The sequence below is a fragment of the Micromys minutus genome (genome assembly GCF_963924665.1).
Source record: "Micromys minutus genome assembly, chromosome: 9".
NCBI classification, from domain to species: domain Eukaryota; kingdom Metazoa; phylum Chordata; class Mammalia; order Rodentia; family Muridae; genus Micromys; species Micromys minutus.
Window position 1 is genome coordinate 46,059,169 of NC_137978.1, and position 20,929 is coordinate 46,080,097.

The window sequence follows — 20,929 nt, forward strand, 5'->3', positions numbered from 1 at the left end:
GGGCCGGGGCCGTGGGCGGGGCCGTGGGCGGGTCCGTGGGCGGGGCTGTGGGCGGGCACACATGTATGGGCCGGCTCCAGTGGACATGCATATGGAAGATATGTTGGCCATGCATATCCAGGCCAACACTGATGTCTTCCTTTATTACTTTCCACCTTGTCTTTCAAAACAAGTCTCTCTCTAGACCTAGAGCTTTCTACTTAGGCTCTGCTAGCTGGCCAGCGCGCACCAGCGACCCTCATGTATCTGGCCTTTAGTGGTTAAACCCCCTCTCCAACCCTTGCCTGGCCTTTTAAAGGTAGATTCTGGGGCTTGAACTCGGGTCCTTGTGCTTGGGCGGCAAGCCCTTTACAGACAGGGTCATCTTCGCAGCCCCTGAGAAAAATTCTAAGAAAACGCAGACAGCAGAAGTCACAGAAAAAAAAATGACTGAAAATGTGAGAAGGACATTAAAATAAAGACCTTCCTGTTCCGCCAAAGAGGCTATAAATAACCTGGAGAGATGGGCTACAAACTGGGAACCGATATTTGCAATTCATATGTGACGAGCGATTATTATCCTGAACATATAAAGAACTCCTAAAAACCACTAAGAAAGCAACCACCAAAAAAGCAAAAAAAAAAAAAAAAAATCCTAACAGAAAATGAGGTGAAAGATGTGCAGGCATTTCACAGAAGAAGAGGCCTGAATGCCAATCATGACTAGAAAACACATTCAGCCTCATTAGCACTGGGAGAAATGCAAACAGAACTATGGAAAATCACCCTTCCATATAAACCAGCCCCACGACGGGAAGGAGGCTGGTGAATCTGAATCCTGACGCACAGCAACAATGTCTTTCACAGCAGAAGGGGCAAAGCAAACTGCTTTGGAAAACATCCCAGCCCTGTCTGACGAGGCTGAAGGGACACGTACTTCATCATCAGGTGAGTCTTACTTCTAAGCTCCCGCACGCAGGAGTGTCTAAAGACCTGCGTAACAGCGAACCAGAAGCCCAACAAATGAATGTTACAAAGAACGCCACCGTGACACAGTCACGTACAGTGGAAAACTATACATCCAACAACAGTTAATGAGCTGTGGCCAAGTCAGACGTCCATGTGGGCAAATGTGAGAATGTGACGTTGGCTTGGAAGACTGGAGTTTGGGTTCCTTCCTAGAAAATGAGTATGTGTGTGCGGTATATCTGGACTTTAAAGGCCAGACAGAAGGATAGCTAGACTGGAGAGATGGCTCAGATGTCAAGAGCTCACTGCTCTTTTGGTGGTGGTGTTTTGTTTTGGTGGGCAGTGCTGAGGTTTAAACCCAGGGCCTCCTGTGATCATGGTAAGCACTCTGCCACGGTACTATCTCCCAGCCCAAGAACAGGCTGCTTTACCAGAGGACCCAGATTCCATTCCCAGCAGCCACATCAGCTCCAGGGGTTCCAACGCCCCCTACTGTCCTTCTCGGGTACTGCAATCACAGGATGCACATACACATATATAGGTAGCCGCACATAAAATAAACGTAAGTAAGTCTTTTAAGGAAAAAAGGCCAGATAATTGTGAATACAAATGTCATGGGAGTCTTTATATGAGAGGGTGGCGGGACTGTAACTGGATCAGCACCCTGCTACAGTGCTGAGTCAAATATCCGGGGTTCACTGATACTCGGTACAGTTACGACGTCAGGCATAAAGAGGGTTTCGGTGGCACCCCCCCCAACTGTCTTTTGTGTAAATCAGCATTAAATAAAATAAAAAGATGGAAAATGGAAGAAGTTAAGGGCTGTTAGGAGCTGACTCACTTTGCTCTGGCGATTGGGACACACAGCACCATGCGATTTACAAATGCTATCTCATTTGGACATTATAGCAGCCCTGTGGGGAACGGGTCGACCAGCAGGAGATGACCTCCTTCCCATTTCATACGTGGAGAAACAGGCATCTAGAGAGCCTAATGAAGCGACCTGCCCTGGGTTGCACAGCCTTATAAAGAAGAGATTCCAGGGGCCAGCCCAGGTCGGCATGACTACCCATACCTTGCCCTCAGCTACTGGACCCCAATCTGGCAAACAGTAGGTGCCCAACAAGAGGCGAAGATGTGCCCATCCCCCTCACTGCTGCTCTGGCAGATCCTGCAAGCACAGTGTCAGCACATCCGGTGTATTCTCTAGACTCGTGGGCCAATGTTGTTACGCAGAGGTAGGATGACCTTGACAGGACTCTGTCCCGTGAACCGTAAGCCTGGGGGTGGGGGTGGGGAGGGCCGGTGCTTACCCCGCGGGCTGTAGCCAGGAGCATCCATAAAGGACAGGCCCAGCCGCTCATCCTCCTGCAGAGTACTCTGATCTGTGAAGCTGCGGTCCACCGCGCTCATCATGTGCGTCTTCTCCTGGCGGTAGTTGACCGTGGCTTTCGTCATGTTCACTGGCTTCCTGCAGAAAAGGACAAGACCCTGTACTAGGAAGAAGATTAACCCATACAGCCTCAAGCACCCACCTCCCACAAGATCCCTGCCTGGGAGCTCCTCCTTTCCTACAGAACCAGGCCTTCTGAGGGCAGGCCAGCATCTGCTCTGCCAGCTCAGGGGCCTCCCAGGGGACACCCTCTGTGGAACCCCATCACCAGCCTGGCCAGCAAATGAATGCAGTTGGGTAGCAGGGAAGCAGCCCTGCCTGGGACCCTTCATAGGTGGAAACCTCAGGCTGTGATTCCCAGGCACTTGGGGAAGATAAGAGGCAGAGAGCCCAGCTGTGCCTCTTGGTGGCTGAAAGGGTAAGAAGCCCACATGGAAGTGTCCTAGGGCCCATGTGGAGGCTGAGAAGACCCTGCCAAGCTGGCTGAACAATAATACCCAAGAGAACCCTTCAGAGAGCGGATGCTGGCTCAGAAGGCAGTCTCCAGTGGTGCGCCGCAAGGCTCTAGTCTAAGCCAGGGGCTTTCAGCCTCCCTGGAAAAACTACAAAATCAAACCCATCAGGTCCACCGGATACAGAGCATGGGGGCTGAGGGAGGGACACCTGACTCCTCTGGCCTCCGGCTGATCTCAGTGTGAGAGGAGGCAGATGGAATTTAATGTACACACTCAAGAGTTCTGAATTTAGGTTCAAAAATTATCTGCACAAAAATCACAGGAGGGAAAGCAGCCGTATCAGCAATTCCTTGGAGTGAAGGGAGAAAAACCTGGGGGCTGGGAATGGGAACCAGCAGGATGGGGACAAGTTCAGGAAGCTGGGGGTGGGGTGAACCTCAGTGAGAGGGGTCCTGGAAGCCCAGAAAGGTGATGTGAGCTGCAGGGTAGCTGGAGAGGAATTCAGCACCAGCCCACTCGAGAGGCAATGCTGTGGCCGAGGAACAATACCAGGAAGGAGAGATGGCCACAGAAAAGCCAGAGAAGAGGGCGGTGGGAAGGGCAGGCCCTTGGATGCCTTGGATGGTCAGAACTACTCACGGATAGTAAGAGTAGGCATAGCGGTCCCTCCTGGCAGCGTGCAGGAAGAAACAGCAATGTTACCAGGCTTCCCTCCCAGGAGAAAGGAACCACACAGGTTAAGGGGGCCACCCTCAATCTAAAGGTTGAGCAGATATGGTCACTGTAAGCTCAGGCTAGAAGCCCTTCCGGAATCTTCCCCAAGCGTGCTGCAGAATTGGGCGAAGAGTCTGAGGGATACACAGCTTTTGCTCACACATGTACATGCATGTGCAGAGACAACCACACACACACACACACACATACATGCACACTCACACAGAAACAGAAACGTCAAGCCCAGGGGTTGGCTCATTCATAGAATCACACTGGCACACACAGACACATATATTCAGACAAAGACACTTTCCCTCATCCATGTCTGCTCTGGCCTTCGCAGACAGCCCCCATCCTCAGACTCTTCTCTGCAGCTTCCTTGGCCCCTGAGCAGGCAGCCCCAAGCATATATCACAGCCTAGAAAGGAGACTAGCTAAGGACCAGGAGAGGCAGGGTGAAGAAGCCCCAGCAGGACACCTAGGCAAGCCTAAAGCTCACTCTTCCCACTTGACTGATCCTGACTATGGGGCGCACTAAGGAACTAGGCAACCCTCTCATTGGACACCCAATTGAGACTGCTGCTGATTGATAAAACACTTACCTAGTGTGCTCAAGGCTCAGAGCTTATTCTCCACCACTGAAAAAAATTCCCATTTCACAGATGAGGACACTAAGTCACTGGTTGTCATGGCAAAGACCAGAGTTCCCTGTCTCAGAATACTTGTCTCGGGACCCTGGCCCAGAGGCTCCCTCCCAAGGCTCCATCAAGTCCAGGGCTTGGCACCGTACCCCTGACTCTGTCCACTTGATGTTTGCAATACAGGCTGATCTGGAACCTCTTCAGATCCTACTCTGTTTCAACCCACCCCAAAATGCAAACTGGGGGAGCCCCAAGGAGAGTGCTGGCTCCCAGAAGACAGAACCAAGGGACACAGTGATGGGAAAAATCAAAGTGAAGTGCTGGGGGAGAGAATGGTCTTAGGGGCTTCAGAGATTGTCTGGACAGATGCTTATATGTGTTAGTGTCTACTGGAGGCTGTCCCCTAGTGACACTCTGACCACATCTAGGACCCACCTTGTCCTGGCCAGAGGCTCTGTTTGTGAGGAGTAAGGATGCTATACCACATAGCCCAACCTCTCCCCACAGGGAAGACTCCTAGAAACTCCCACACACCCCAGCAGTCCCCCTGACAGCCTTCTACACCTGCATTCTACTTAGAGGGCCCTCTCCGGGCCTCTGCTGGGCACAGTGCAGAGATATGCCATGGTCGGGGAGCCTCCAACCAGGCTTTCCCATTTGTGGCGAGGCATGAGTTCAGAGGAAGTCCCACTTTACCTTGTGACACGGGCGGGCAACTCGCTTTAATTACAGCTTCTCCGTCAGTTAAAAGAAAAGGGGGCGGGGGGGGGGGGGAGTCAGACCTACTGCTTGTCAGGATCCAAGAAGGAAATGTTCTAGGAGAGATCCCAAGTGCCAGAGCCTCGGCTGGCACATTCTGGATACTCAATAGCTAACGTTCCTGGCACACAGTCATTCCTCATTAAGTGATCATTAAAAATACTGTGTCTCAAGATACTCACTTCTCTGGGACTTCGGAAGAAAGAGAAAATCTGAACCTGAGCCCAGGATAGGCCATCGCGCGCGCACACGCAATATCCTCCATTCCACAGGCACACCCCATCTCCATGGCTGATGGCCCTAGCCAGCTTTTTGTCCCCTCTCCCTGGACCCTACTTATCTGCTCCTGGCAGCCCAGAGAGCCTCTGCCAACCAGCCTGTGTGTGCCCAGCCTGGCAGCAGCAGGGACAACAGAAGCCAGAGTCCAGATGGAGAAGAATGAGGCTGGCTGTGCCTCTGGCTCCTAGGGTAACCTTGGGCAGGTCCATGCACACCTCTAGGGTCAGTTAAGGTGCGTGAACCACCATGGTCTGGGCATGCCTGGTGAGAATGAGGTTATTAGTCTGAGGCTGCAGGCAGAGGGGTCTCGGGAGCTCCTACCCTGCCTCCAGCTCTGTGTAATGCCCTGTGCTCTGGAGGTTGCCAGGATGCTTATGGTTGGGTGCTTTGGGCTTCTGCTTCGTTTTTGAAGCAAGATCTCTTGTAGCCCAGGCAGTCCGGTATATAGCAGAAATGTTAAAGATGGTCTTGAACTTTTTTGATCCTCCTGCATCCGTCTCTGGAATGTCCCATGTGTGACATCATTTCCGGTTTATGCCAGGCTGGGGGCCGGACTTAGGGCTAGGTAAGTTCATGCACAGTGAGGGAGGGAGATCATCAGCTTTGACATGCTTCATTGCTTTAAAACCATTCAAAACACTAGACCAGATGTCCTTCAACTCCCTTGCATTTCTCTCCCTCGGGGGCTCTGGGCCTGCACAGTCAGTCAGGGCAGACACCCTGGCTAGAGGGCCAAGTCACAGTCAGGGCGTCTCTACCCCTTCCTATTGGAACAACCCCTGTAGGCAAAGGATGGCAGTGCCTGCTTCCAACACAGCTCCTTGGCACCAAGCAGAGTATTCATTCCTGGATAGTGGCACCTGGCACCAGCCAGACCTGTACTCCAGCCCCAACAATGCCCTTTGCTGAGTGACTCCCACTGCCCAGTGTGTGTTAATCCACAGGCCCAATGCCCAGGCTGGCTACCTTCCACATACTTTGCCACCAGATGAGCTGCTCTACCAACCCCAGTCATGGCTCCTCTGTGCCCAGCAGGCTTTCCAGGAGTAGGACCTCCCAGTGGGTCAGGGCACTGGCCCCACTCACCCTTTACGGATGATGACAATGATGGCCCCCAGGAGGAGAATGAGAACAGCAAGGCCACCTGCACAGATGCCCAAAATGAGCCCCATCTCCTCCGACCTCTGGGACACTTCGAGGGGTCGCTTGCTCTCCTTGCACGCAGCTGGGGAGAACAAAGAGGACAGAGAATCAAAGGGACAAAGGCCACCCAGGCCAGTATCTGAGTACCAAACAGGCTGCACAAACACACATGTGCCGAGGCCCAGCTCTGCATCCCGGCGCTGCTCCACTGTTCAGTCAGGGATGGATATCCTAACCCCGCCTCTCAGCCAACAGCCCCGCCTTCATATTCCAGCTCACCCTGAGGCTCTTCTCTCATGCTACCTAGGGCCTCCCCAGGATTTTCAGAGAACTGGGGGCACCGGGCGCCTTCCAAACTACCCTCTCGCCCACCTGTCTGGTAATGGAGTGGGCAAAGTATCTAATGTCACAGATGATACATCCCAGGACGTAACCGACCACTTCCCATGTCTAGAAGAGGAACTCATAACACAGTCTCCCTGTCTGTCCCCATCTGTCTCTCTCAGAACCAGGGACCAGTCACTATCACCCTCAAGACACAAGACACAGCTCAATGGCTTTCTCTCCACAGGCTTGTCCCTGTCTCTGTCAGAGTCCCTTCCATCACTATGGGGAGCGTAAAGGGTGGGAAACACGGCCTGCTGTCTGGCTTGAGAGAAGAAGCCGTTGATGTGAGCACCAAGCAGCCAGGACAGGAAGCCCTTCCTGAGCACACCGTCACAGCTTTATGCCCCCATAATCCTACATGGATGAGGGTCCGGGCCTTGGCAGGGCTGGAGATACCTAGTGGACTCACCTTTCCTGGCAATTCGGATGCAGTTCAGTCGGGTTTCCTGGAAGTACAGAAACAGGCTCAGAGACACCAAAGGCAAACACACCCTCCACAGATCAGAAACACTTGTACTGAGTTAGTTACATGTCAGCGGCAGAGTGTTAACTCAGGACACTCCGTAGAGCTGTGCCTTAAGGCCAGTGAGGTCAGAGGACACAAAAACAACATGGGAAAGTGGGGGGAGGGGGCTCAGACGGGGGCAGGAACTAGATCCTGGGGTCTGATGAAAAGTGGGAGAAGCCAGGGCTGGAGCACTGAGGAGCCAGAAGCTGAGAGGAGAGGGCAGAGAGTCCAGGGAAGAGGGAGAGTTTGAGATAGAGGTGAAGCCTGAGGTAGGGGTGGGGCCTGGACTGGAGGTGGGGCCTGGGCTGGAGGTGGGGCCTGGACCTCTGGAGGTGGGGCCTGGACCTCTGGAGGTGGGGCCTGGGCCTCTGGAGGTGGGGCCTGGACCTCTGGAGGTGGGGCCTGGACCTCTGGAGGTGGGGCCTGGACCTCTGGAGGTGGGGCCTGGGCTGGAGGTGGGGCCTGGGCTGGAGGTGGGGCCTGGACCTCTGGAGGTGGGGCCTGGACCTCTGGAGGTGGGGCCTGGACCTCTGGAGGTGGGTTTCTTGGGAAGAGGCATCTGAGAGAAGGCAAGCAAGAGGGTCTGGATAGCAGGACTATTGGAGCGTCTGTGGGAAGTCTTGGACCAGGAAGGGTAAGGCTCAAGGAAAGGGGGGTTAATCTACAGAGAAGTCTAGGACCAGACCTCAGGCCTCAATGGTTGGTCTCCTCAAAGGCTCCCCACCCTACCACCCACTACCCCAGCCTACACCACCAGGACCCAACTGGCTCCTCACCCCTTTCAGGTGGCTTGCTGCCTGGAAATAGATGAGGTACGCCTTCCTAGGCTCAAGCGGTGGGTTCCAGAAGCCACGATAGGTCTGATTGTCACCCACAGTGAAGGGCATGGCCTCGAGCAGGCTGCTGGCAGCCAGTTCAGCTCCAAAGTAGTGCACCAGGCCGCGAGCCAGTGCCGTCTCAAAGGTCAGAGGTACCGAGAAGCAGTCCTGACCTCCGGGCTCCCGCCGCAAGCGCCGTGGCCGCTCTTCCTCCACAACCACCTGGTAGACGCTGGACAGGGAAGAGACAGTCAAGCGACCACAGAGAGCTTTCAGGTGATGAAGGCCAGGGCCTTTAACTCTGCCTCTTTCTAGACCAAGAAAGTCACAGATGCTCTGGAGTTTTAGTTTTCTTCTCCGCAAAATGGGACTGGCCCAGGGTGTAGACACCAAGGGTGTAGACAGAAATGACACTTAGCTAATAAGTGTCATTGTTATTGATGACACCAATTGTAGCCCTGCACCATCAATGAGCCCTCCACATGTGACACAGAACCTGGAACACAGAAACAATGGCTCTTCCCTGGGCCACATTTACTGTGCTCAGGTGACAGTCCCTGGGCTGGTACTGAGGAATCTGGGTCTCCCAGAACTCTCTATCCACAGCAGAAAGGAGACTATCACTAAGCAAACAAGCATATCCTGGTGTTGCCTAGAGCCCTCAAAACCCTAAGGCAGCCCTCTGTCTACCAACTGGAGCGAACTGTGCCTCCATAAGGCCCTCGAGCCCTGACTTGCATCTCTACTCCTGACCACCACGGTTCTGTGAGCTTCGGCTGTGGGCTCCTCCAGTCCACCCCGAAAATAGGCCAGAATGAACTGTGTGGGTTCTGGTGTGTTTAAATGTTTCCCTTACAGCTCAGTCTGTGATGCCCACCTGTGATACCCACCTGTGACGCCCACCTGTGATACCCACCTGTGATGTCCACCTGTGATACCCACCTGTGATGCCCACCTGTGATGCCCACCTGTGATGCCCACCTGTGATGCCCACCTGTGACGCCCACCTGTAACACCTTGCCTGCCAACCTGTGCTCTGGGAATCGGGATAGCCCTCCAGTTCCAGGTGAATGAAGTCAGTTTACTACCTATCACAAAATTGCTACAAACATCAGCCCAGGTCCCTCTCAGTCCCCTAAGCTAGGGTCCTCCAGCCTCACATGCTCCCAGGAGGTGACAAAGATAAATCACATTAGCCTCAACCTTGAATGATATCTAAGAAAACAAAGCCTCAAAGAGATGAGGGAACATGCCAGGGTCACTGGCCCACCATGTCCCATCTCCTGGTTCCCATTTAGCTCTGCCAGTCCAATTCACGGGATCCCTCAAGAGGACACTGGGGGAGAATTTTCCCGAGACCTCTCTGATGATGCCACACAAGGACCCGGAGGCTTCAGAAAATAACACATTTCAGGGGCCTGAGAGTCAGCTCCAGGCAAGCCTCGGTGGCAAACATGGGAGAGGCAACACGGAGATGACCACATACACACTCCCTTTCTGTATACTGCAGTGAGTGCAAGCACGTGTGTGTGCTCAAGTGCATACATACACACATGTGCACACACACATGTGCACACACACGTGCAGCAGAAGCAGCATCATGACATCGGTAATCCCAGAGTCCTCCAGAGAGTGGAAAACAAAAGCTGTGTGCCCCATGAAGATGGCCGTATCTATCTGACTGCCTACCCTTCTAGGATGCTACCCTGTACCTCCAGAAACAGAGCTAGCTAGAAAATACAAGGCCCCAAGAGCTTAACTTCTCCTAAATGCCTGATGAAGCACCCTAATAAACCATGCCTTCTCCAACCTGGACGGTGTCCAGAAAACCCATGACAGTCACCAGCAGAGGCCTGTGGTGTTGGCTGAAAAGGGATAGCTCTGAGTTTTTCACTGCCTAGAACCATGGAGCGCCCTCCTCAACTCTGAGCCCAGGGAGGGAACAGGATAACCAGAGGAGAGGCCTGCTGCCTACCCTCTCCTTGTAGGCTTTCCCACCTGATGGGTGCTCCTCGGCCCTGGGCCGGCCTCAGCAGCACGGTGATTGTGTTCTCAGACTCGCCCAGGGGTGACGGCATGTCGGAATAATCAAAGCTGGGAGCTGAGAAGAGACAGAGACACAAGCATGGAGTCTGGCCACCAGGCCAGAAAAACCAGACCTCCAGCCCCTCAGACTTAACATTTTGTTCCCTTGATCTAAGCTTCCCTGGCCCCTGATCTTAGGCACTGACCTCTGACCTCAAACCTCTGACCTCTACCCCGAATCAGCCACTATAATCTCCTGACTCCTTACTTCAGCCTTTAAATGGTTCGTTTTTACCTTACCAAGGTCCTCAGTACCCACTACTAGGCTGCTCTGCCCCTCTGTGTTCCAGGGGCCCTGGGACCCTGGGATCCTGGGCTCCCTCCCAAGGACGCTCACCTGAAATATTGGTGGTTATCTCGGTGAGAGCCGCTTGGCCAAAGCCCTTGCTTGTACGAGCACGCACAGAGAACAGATACGTGGTGCCAGGGTGCAGGTTGGAGAAGACGTGGTAAGTCTCATTTCGGAGTTTGGAGATGGTGCGCCTCGGGCCGGGCACGTTCACTGCTGGGTCTGAGGACTCGATGCTTTGGTAGCTGATCTGGGGGCAGGGGGAGCAGGTAGGTGGCACAGGACAGGGATGGGTGTTGCTATCCAGGAACCCCACCCACCCACTGGAGGTACACTGGGTCTACCCCCTACCCTGCTCAGAATTCACAGGGCACCGACTCTGACATCGCAGAAGTAGCTCTGAGGCCACCTCTGTCATCCCACACGTCTTTCTCTGCACAGGAAGGAACTTTGACCCCCCCCCCACTTCCCACCTCCCACCAGGGCCCCTGTTCACCTCATACTGAGTGATGAGGCCATTGGGTTCCTGGGGCTCCTCCCACTTGAGAAATATCATGTCCTCCAGTGGAGTGAAGGTTAGGGACTCAGCTGCAATCCCACCAGGCACTGGAAGGGAAAGGTGGAGGCAGAGGAAAACTGGCTTTGGATCAAGCTTCAGCTTGGGCTGTTTAGCCTCCCTGAACCTCAGTCTTTGCATCTATGAAATGGACATGACACAGTCTCCCTCTCACCAGAACTATGTAATGTGAGGTATGCAAAGTTCAAACCCGACGGGACCCAGTCCACAGGGGGCAGCGTTTTCCTCCCTCTTTCGTAGGCAAGCAGGTTTCATTCGGGCTCCTGCTCCAGCTTGCTGCTGTCGGGAATGTAGATATTTACCAGAGAAAGGAAAACAATTGCAATGGGGGGTCGGGTTGGTGGGTGGAGATGTTTTCCTGTCTAAAATGGACTTAATTACATAAACAGTCTCTATGAGACTGAAGAAACTTAACAGCACCAACAGTTACATTATGCACGTAATGAAAATTTCCACGAAGGCACTGTGAGGCGTGGGTCAGCTTGGTTTAGGCTGCAGTATACACTCTTAATAACAAACACGGGGGGGGGGGGGCAGCTTCCGACCAGGAACACACTTTGAGACACTTTTACGAGGAGGTGGGGTGAGCGGAACAATGGATAAGAATCAGTAAAGGCTGGATGCAGAGTCAGCTCAGTGGGTGCAGTATAAGGACCAGCATTGGATCCCCAACACCCATGTGAAAGCCAGGCACTTGGGGTGCATCTGAAACCCAGCACGAGGAGTTGGGAGCAGGGAGGCCGGTGTATTTCTTGGGACTCCGTGGCCAACCAGCCAAACAGAAACAAGGAGACACAGGCTCAGTGTGACCTTGCCTCAAAAAGTAAGGTAGAAAGCAATAAAGAGAGACACCCAACATCAGCATCTCTGGCCTACACACACACACACACACAGAGTGGGGGGCTTAGCACACACTCACACACATACACTCACTCACACACATTCATACACTTACATATACACTCTCACACACATGTACACACACACACACATTCCCAGAGAGGGGGGTGAGCACACACTCACACACATAATACACACCACACACACACAGAGGGGTGTGAACACACACATACACTCACACACACTCACATACACACTCTCACACACATGCACACACACACACACACACACTCCCAGAGAGGGGGGGTGAGCATACACTCACACACACTCACATACACTCACATACACTCACATACACACTCTCACACACATACACACACACACAACCAGAGAGGGGGTGGGCACACACACCTCACACACAGAGTGTAGGGAATGAGCACAAACACACTCATATACATACTCTCACACACATACACACCCAGAGGAAGGTGAGTATACACACACACACACTCATACTCACACACACACACTCCCTCTCTCTCTCTCTTTCTCACACACACACACACACACATACACTCATACTCACACACACACACACACACACACACACTCCCTCTCTCTCTCTTTCTCTCACACACACACACACACACACACACACTCCCTCTCTCTCTCTCTCTCTCTCTCTCTCTCTCTCTCTCTCTCACACACACACACACACACACACACAGAGGGGGGTGAACACAGAAAGAGAGGGAGTTGAGCACGCACACAAACATACAGTGAGAGCTAAGCATTCCATTAAAGCAATAATTTCCCAAGGTCATTCTCCACCAACCCAAACAGGTTTTTTTGGGTTTTTGTTGTTGTTGTTGTTGTTGTTGTTGTTTAAGGCAATTTCTCAGGTCAGTAAGGTCACAGAACCACAAAAGTTCCATTCACCACCAGTGGAGTATAAACTGGCACAATTGGAAAACTGTCTAGCTAAAATGTACTAAAGATGAGCACACGCCCTTGCGACCTAGCCATTCTCTCCTACACACACCCACGCGACAAACGAATATCTACCAAAAATAATCTACCCAGACTTTCTTCAACGCATTGCTCCAAGCAACCCCAAATCGGAGTCCACCGGGATACTTGCCAACAGTTAACAGAAAGCCGATGCGGAGGGGCTGGTTTGTAGAATGGACCACACAGTCCTGAGAACACGTTTGCTACGACCATGCATGCCACGGTCAGATCTCCTGACAGCATAAAGTTCACAGAAACAAGTGGGCACAAAGCAAACACCTACTGCACGATTCTGCTTACACGAAGCCCAGAACCCAAAATAATTCATACATAACACTATCCGCCAGGATCGTGGTTACCCTCGGGAGGCGGTGGGTGTAGGGAGCATTAGTGGCCTGGCGGGTGGGGATGTGACTTTCTCATTTGGATGTGAGTTTCCTGAAGTGAGCAGGCTAGAAGAATTCATTGGACTCACTTAGGATAAGCGCTCTGGGTGACGGAATGAGGTGGACTGCCCATAGCTCTGGGGACCAGCTGACATGCAGATACGGTGAGAATAGAGTAGTCTGGCGTTTAACTACAGCCTGTGCAAAACTGTGGGGCCATCGCAACCACTGCTTGCTCCTGCCCTAGAAAACCGTCAGTGAGTGTGCCAGTAAGTGTGCAGGAGCTGGAGGTGAGTGTTCTCTGGGGAAAGCCAGTGAGGTGGGCTGAGTTCTACATGGGCTACTGCTATAAAGAGCTATATAGAGCATAAAACATATGTATGTGTGTGTGTGTGTATGTACATATGTGTGTGCATGTATGAATGAATGTATATCACATATGCAATGGAAAACTGCACACATGGGCAACCAGAAAACCTCTGAGCCAGTTCTCTTACAGGTTCCTGGGAATCTGCAGGAATTTAGAGAAAGCTCTGGGCATGCGCTGGCTCTGGAGTGCAGTTGCTACGAGTGGCTGTGACGGTGCAGACCTGTAAGCCTAACAGTCAGAAAAGAGAAGTGGGAAGACCAACATAATTCAAGGATAAGCTGCATGACAGGTCTCACAATCTAATACACACATACTCACACACACGCACTCACTCAGACAGACACTCAAAAACTTAAATATAAGTAACTCAGATGGGAGCCAGGTTAGTGGTAAAGTATGCGCTTTTTTGTGCAAGGCCATAGATTCAATTCCCAGCACCAAAACAAGACAACAAAACCGGCATTAGGCTCAGGTTTACAGAGCCCTGCGCTGCCAATCACAGGCTCACTTTGTGAGCTCATCTGTCCCGTAGGACTAGAAACAGCAGCCTGCCGCCCAGGGTGGTCATGGGGGCTGTATGCATCACTATGTAGAACCCATTATCCCGGCATCTGATGTGGAACATGTGCTTAAGGGTGGGCAGCGTGACACATGTAGAGCACTGTACCCATTTAACCACCTGCTGGGCCATGGAGCAAGGATCAAACTTTCAAAGACTACATGTAGAATGGCTGCTCTGACCACTGTGGATTAGGCCAGAAATCAATAACAAAAAGATAATCAATTAGAAGCCCTCCACGGTGGACTGGGGGTGTGTCTCAGTGGTAGAGTGCTTGTCTTGCATGTGTAAGGTCTAGATATCAATATCAGTCCCTGGTAGGCAGACAGACAGACAGACAATCAGACAGACAGACACACACACACACACACACGAGTTCTAAGTGGTTAGATAGTAAACAAAGTGGACAGGTGGTGGTGGTGCACACCTTCAGTCCCAGCACTCGGGAGGCAGAGGCAGATGGAAGACTGAGTTCAGGGCCAGCATGGTCCACAGAGTGAGTTCAAGAACAGCCAGGGCTACACAGAGAAACCCTGCCTTGGGGAAAGAAAAAAAAAAAAAGTTCACCTACCTCCCCTCCCCACAAAAAAAGAGAAGGAAAAAAAGAAATTAATTCTAATTTCTTTTAGTCATTATTGAAGTAATCTAAATGACTTCTGAGGCAGAGAGGAAATTATTACAGCAATTAGAAAAGGTTTGAAGCTGAACAGTGATGAACACAGAGTGTATGGGTGGGCTGAGGACGGAGCTCGGTGCTGCAGAACCAATGCTTGTCATATAGGAGTCTGGGGCAAACACCATGGGAAGCCGCTTCAGCAGAGCGTAGAGAAAAACATAAAGGCCTTCGGTGCAAGTGTGAGAAATCAGCTCAAGCCAAGCACGGGCACAGGCCAACAATTTCAGCGCCAAGGAATTGGAAGCAGGAGGATTAGAACTTGAGGCCAGCCTCTGCTACATAGCAAGATCAGGTCAGAAAAGGAAGATGGGGGGGTGGAATTAAGTCTCAGAAAGCTTAAAGTGGAGCTGGAGAGGTGGCTCAGTTGGTAAAGTGCTTGCTAGGCAAACAGGAAGACCCGCACAGATTTGGAGCCCCAGCACCCACGGAAAAGCCAGGCAGGGTAGTTCACATGTAAAACTCCAAGGATCAGGGGAGTGAGGCACATCCCTGGAGCTTGCTGACCAGCCCGGCTGGCCTGCCGGTGAGGTCCTGGTTCAGTGAGAGGCTGTCTTAGAGAAACAAGGCGGAAAAATGACTGAATACATCCAAGTCTATTTCACAAGTGAAAACTGTTATTAGAAACCTTGCCATGAGGTAAATTTCTGGTCCAAATTAGCTGCTGAATTCTCCCAGACCCTTAAAGAAGAAATTACACTAACCTAAGAACCCACAGTCTCTCCAGGAATGAGTAATGGCCACCACTGCCTTGCTAGAGTCCCTCCATGAATCTGAGCATTGGCCCTGGGCACTCAGAAGTCTGGGAATCCGGCCTGCACACTTACCATCTTCATCTGTCTGGAAGGTGACCTCCTTGCCCTCCTTGCGCCCCTCAGGGTTCGTGAGGATCAGACGCACATGGACGTTCCTGAATGGCAGCAGATTCTTGATGGTGTAGCGGCTGGCACCTCGCTCCATCTTCACACACTCCCGGATGGTCTGGTTGTGGCTGCCGCCCAGGGTGTAGTGATAGCAAAGGGACACAGAATAGGTATGACAACGCGTGACGTTGTAGCCCAGGGGCTCCCACTGCAGGGTCAGCTGGCGAGCCTGGATCTCAGCAAAAGCCAGGCCTTTGGGGGCCCTCGTGGGCTCTGGAGACAGAGGAAGCAGGGAGAAGGTTGAGGAAATGGGAAAGGAAAAAGGAGAGGAAGAGAGCATCAGTCAACTGCCAGAAACCATTCCTCCTCTCCCCTCCAGGAACTGTCAGAACTGAAGAGGCCGTAATGCCATATGACCAGGAGTAAGGTGACAGGCGTCTGAATCCTGACCCAGCGATCACGACCTGAGAGACTCCATCACTCTCAGCCTTAGTTTCCTGAACTGCAGGACCTAGATTTGGGTCCCCAGCACCCTCATAGAAGCAAGGCCCCCTGGGAAGATAGCTAGACTACACTGTGATTGTCATGGTAATACGCCTGAACCAGGTATGGGAAATGTTAACACACTGTAACCCTTCAGAAACAGTGATTACTGGGCAGCCGAGATGGCTCAGTGGGTAACGACACTTGAATGGCAGCAATTCCTGAGACCCATGTGGTAGAAGAAAAAGACTAATTCCATGGGGTTGTCCTGTGACCTTAATATTCCCAGTGTAGCACACACGCACACGCACACACACACATACACACACACACACACACACACACACACAGGATAGATAGATGATAGATAGATAGATAGATAGATAGATAGATAGATAGACAAGATAGATAAAATAGATATAGAAAGACAGATAAATAAGATAGATGATTGATAGATAGATAGGTAGATAGATAGATAGATAGATAGATACATAGATACATAGATACATAGATAGATACATAGATGGATAGATAGGTGGATGGATGGATGGATGGATGGATGGATGGATGATGGATGGATGATGGATGGATGATGGATGGATGGATGGATGGATGGATAGATGGACAGATGAACAGACAGACAGATAGATAAGATAGATCAATGTAAAACAAAACCTCTAGCTATTACAAGCATAGTGGTGCATGCCTGAAATCCCAGCACTCAGGAGATCAGCTTGGGTTACATAGTGAGACCCTGTCTCAAAATAAAAGGTGCGCTATAATTAGCATAATTTGCCCCCCTAGTTCAAGAACATTCTGAACAACACCCGGCCAATCAGAATCAACCTGTGGCTATACTGTCCTTGTTTACTAATTCTAAACTTACTGTAAAGCCATTTATAGTAATATAGAGAATTACAGTAATATATGCAGACCAGGATGATGGGAGCTAGGACAGCAGACAGCAGTACAGGACAAAGGGTGTGTGGAAAGCAGACACGGAAATCCCTGTCATTATGTCCAAGGTAGGGTTTTCTCTACAGGTGAGGCGCAGATTCAATGGTGAGTTCACTGACTGCCTAAGCCACAGGGAAACTTCAATCTGCCAGCAACAATAATCCTAGCTGTTAATATGTAGGGGATTTGGAAGTGTCCAGCATCTTTCAGGAGGCTTGAAATGGCTTATCTCATTTAATCTTTGTTGAACCACAAAGATACAGGGCCCGCCGTTGGCCTGCCATACAGTGAGAAGGCAGGCGTGGAGCTTAGGTGAGGAGGCCACCTCACCAAATCAGAAGTGACGCTAGGATAGAAACCCCATTGGGCCGGCATGAGAGCCCATGCCCTTGCCTGCCTCTGCCCTGGTTCTCAGGAGGAATTCACCTAATAGTCACACCCATGCCACAGAGAGACTCAGAGGCTCCAACAGGAGGGACAGGTATATGGTCTCTTAACGAGTCCATAGGCTGAAATATGTCCCCACTTTGTAAACAGAGAAACTGGGGTCCTGGATAACGCAGTAGATAAAAATGTTTGCTTTGCAGGGGCAAAGACTGAGTTCAGTTCCCAGAGTCCACATAATATCGGATGTGGTGGTGGTGGTGGTGGTGGTGGTGGTGGTGGTGTGTGTGTGTGTGTGTGTGTGTGTGTGTGTGTGTGTGTGTATGTGTAATCCAGCACCTAGGAGGCAGAGGTAGACAGATCCCTGGGACGAGATAGCCAGACAGCTCAGTTTATCGGGTGAGCTCTGGGACACTGAGAGACCATCTCAGAGGCACGAGCTGTAGCTAATTACATGAGTGTAGTTTCCAAGACACATGAGGTAGAAGAAGAATACTGCCTCCTGCAAACTGCCCTCTGACCTCCACACATGTAGCATCATATGTGTACTCACACACGAATACACACACCTCACAGACACACACACAGAAACATACACACACAACCATACACACCACACACATGCAGAGACACACACAATACAAACACAACACACATACATATCACATACATACATATCACACACATACAAACACACAGAGACAGAGACACATATATGTGACACATGCACACACATCACACACACCACATACACACATCACACACCACACACACACACATACCACACAAACAGACCCCACACATACATATCACACATACACAAACCACAACACACACACACACCCAGGGCTCAGCCTATAACTCTCTGCCTGCCTTGACCAGCCTGAGATCTTTATCAAACCTCTGAGAAGGAAAAAGCTAAGATGCTTCCAAGGATCCTCTATCCCTCGCTACCTGGTTCAGGGACGTTTGAATCCATGCCTCAAAAGTTCTGTGAGTGCCTGCCTTTAGAGTGTCCCGTCAGAGACCTTGGGACCCCTTCATGAGCAGCTGAGACCTGTGACTTAGCCCCTTTCGGAGGTTAAGGAGGACCCTAGGGTCACTGTCCATGACAATCTGCTCAGCAGCCCCCTTATAGAAGATACATCTGGAAATATCAGTTCACACTTCCAACACAGGAGTGCACGGGTGACAGTTGTCAACCCAGAAGCTGAGCACAGCGTGTTCCTGATTCCACCCAGTTTTCATTTCTTTCCTAGGTGAGGTAAGAGGCAAGTCTTCATTCAGCCCTATGCGCAGCTATCAGAGAGAGTTCAGAACCTGCTAACAAGGCCTACCTCTTAACTGTCTCCCTTCTCCCAATGCGTGTGTGTATGTGTGTGTGTGTGTGTGTGCGTGTGTGTGTGTGTGTGTGTGTGCATGCGCCCACACGTTGACTTGGCTCCGCAGCTCTGGGCTACCCTGTGTGCACTGAACCAGGGTTTCTACAGAGGCCAGTTTACCGGCCCTGTCTTTTCTCCCGTGAGAGTGGGTCTCACACGAGCTCTGCCCACACTACCCTGTGCCTGGAATACCCGCCCACCTTCCTTCCTGTCCTTCAGGCACTTGCTTCCTTGTCCTCCCGCAGGATTTGGATAAGGACAGATCAAGTTCAAGGTCCACTGGCTAGACAGAAGCTTAAGACTTCAGTGAGCAAGACTGCAGGGAGTCCCACCCAGCAGCAGCAGCCTAAGCCTGGCTCCTGGTGCTCAGTCTTTCTAAAGAAGATGCTACACTCAGATCTTCCAGACCATCTCAGTTTTCAAAAGAGTTAGAATTTTTATATTGCAATATCCAGACTTCTGAGCCCTAAGAACCCACTCAAGCACTGCTTAGGATTCAAGACGGCAGCCTCTGCCATGGAGGGTAAATGCTAGCTTAGGTGGGCATCTCCATTTCTAGCAGCTGCGTGAGCCTGGTCTGCCCAAGAAAGGAAGGCTCACTTGCCTCTTCTCTTTGGTCCTAAGCAGATCTTGGGGCTCAAACACCAAGTTGACCAAGTCTGGTGTGCTGACTGAAAGGTGTTAATCCGTGTCTCTCTATTTCCAAAAGCCACCCGCCACCAAGGCACTCTCTAACACACACTGGCAAGAAGGAGTTCAGGGACCAAGAATCCCTCTCCAGGTGAATCCCACAGGCACTCAGATACCAGAGGGTAGGGGACTTGGGAAAGGACACACGTAGCTTCTATTACACTAACACCAGCAACCATTACAACTGCCTCTGTCCCGTGGAAGGAGCTTTAAACAGGGTCAAGTGCATCCAAGTTCACATCCTACATCCACTCCTTACTGGCTCTGCAACTCCAGGAAAGTTACCTAACCCTTCTGAATTACTTATGCCAATGGAGAAGATAATGCTTAACTTCAAAACTGTGACTTATCCCACCCAGCACTGGGTGGGAAGGGGTCAGAGGTCCAGAAACTCTAGGTCATCCTCAACTACTAAGCAAGTTCAAGGCCAGCCTGAGGCACATAAGACCCTGTCCCTCAAACAATCAACAAAACCAGCTCCTTTAAAGACCAAATATAGGCATCAAGATGGCGCTGGAGAAGATCGATTTAGATCCAGGTAGTATTAGCTGGCAATAGCAGGTAAGAATTGAGATCAATGCGTGAAGAAAGTCACCACTGTTTCCCTTAGACAGTTAAGTGTTTCACGTGGCCTCACCTCACACACTGGCTGGATGAGAAAAGGAATGTACCAGCCTGGACACAGGACTTCAACAAACATTGACCGAGGTTGCTCCAGTCTTTGAAGAAAGAAATAATTAGATTACCTAAGGCAACTATCGAATTCAGATGTGGGGCAAGCAGAAAGAGGTCTTCCTGCCATCGACCCCCGGCATGCATGTAGAGGTGAAGGACCCGGACAGCAAGGTGGTACTGTCCTGGCTATACGGCTCCGAGGGCTGTTTCACATTCACCTCCCACACACCCGGTGACCATCAGATTTGTGTGCACTCCAGCTCCACCAGGACGGCTCTCTTCGCTGGAGGCAAACTGCGTGTGCACTTGAACATCCAGGTTGTGGAGCGTGCCAACAACTACCCTGAGATCGCTGCTAAGAATAACAGAGCCTCCTCGGCTTCCTGCTTGCTAGTTGCTTGATCAGGTAGAACAGATCCAGGAGGAGCAGGATTATCAGAGGTATTGTGAGGGGCACTTCCGTCTGACCAGTGAGAGCACCAATAAGAGGGTCCTGCGGTGCTCCATCGCCCAGACCCTCATCCTCATCCTCACTGGCATCTGGTGGATGCATCATCACCTTAAGAGCTTCTTTGAGGCCAAGAAGCTGGTGTAGGGATCTCACCCTATAACCCTTCCCTTTTACCCCAATTAGTTGATCATTTCCCCACCCAGCCACTC

The 20,929-nt window shown here is 51.4% G+C and overlaps 1 protein-coding gene and 1 pseudogene across 3 annotated transcripts in view; one reads left to right on the plus strand and one right to left on the minus strand.

Moving 5' to 3' along the window:
• The window catches only part of PTPRU (protein tyrosine phosphatase receptor type U), a 74,013-nt gene that overhangs the window by 25,077 nt on the left and 28,007 nt on the right, over positions 1-20,929 (minus strand). For both annotated transcript variants that reach the window (XM_080920658.1, XM_080920657.1), the window contains exons 8-15: positions 15,663-15,971; positions 10,916-11,025; positions 10,468-10,669; positions 10,044-10,146; positions 8,004-8,277; positions 7,129-7,165; positions 6,276-6,414; positions 2,262-2,419 (exon numbers count right to left, since the gene is read on the minus strand). In XM_080920658.1, coding sequence (XP_080776784.1) covers positions 2,262-2,419; positions 6,276-6,414; positions 7,129-7,165; positions 8,004-8,277; positions 10,044-10,146; positions 10,468-10,669; positions 10,916-11,025; positions 15,663-15,971 — 1,332 coding nt within the window. The remainder of the gene's footprint in view (positions 1-2,261; positions 2,420-6,275; positions 6,415-7,128; positions 7,166-8,003; positions 8,278-10,043; positions 10,147-10,467; positions 10,670-10,915; positions 11,026-15,662; positions 15,972-20,929) is intronic.
• On the plus strand, positions 20,363-20,864 carry LOC308424497 (transmembrane emp24 domain-containing protein 4-like; annotated as a pseudogene). Its single transcript has one exon. The product of its transcript is annotated as a transmembrane emp24 domain-containing protein 4-like (transcript).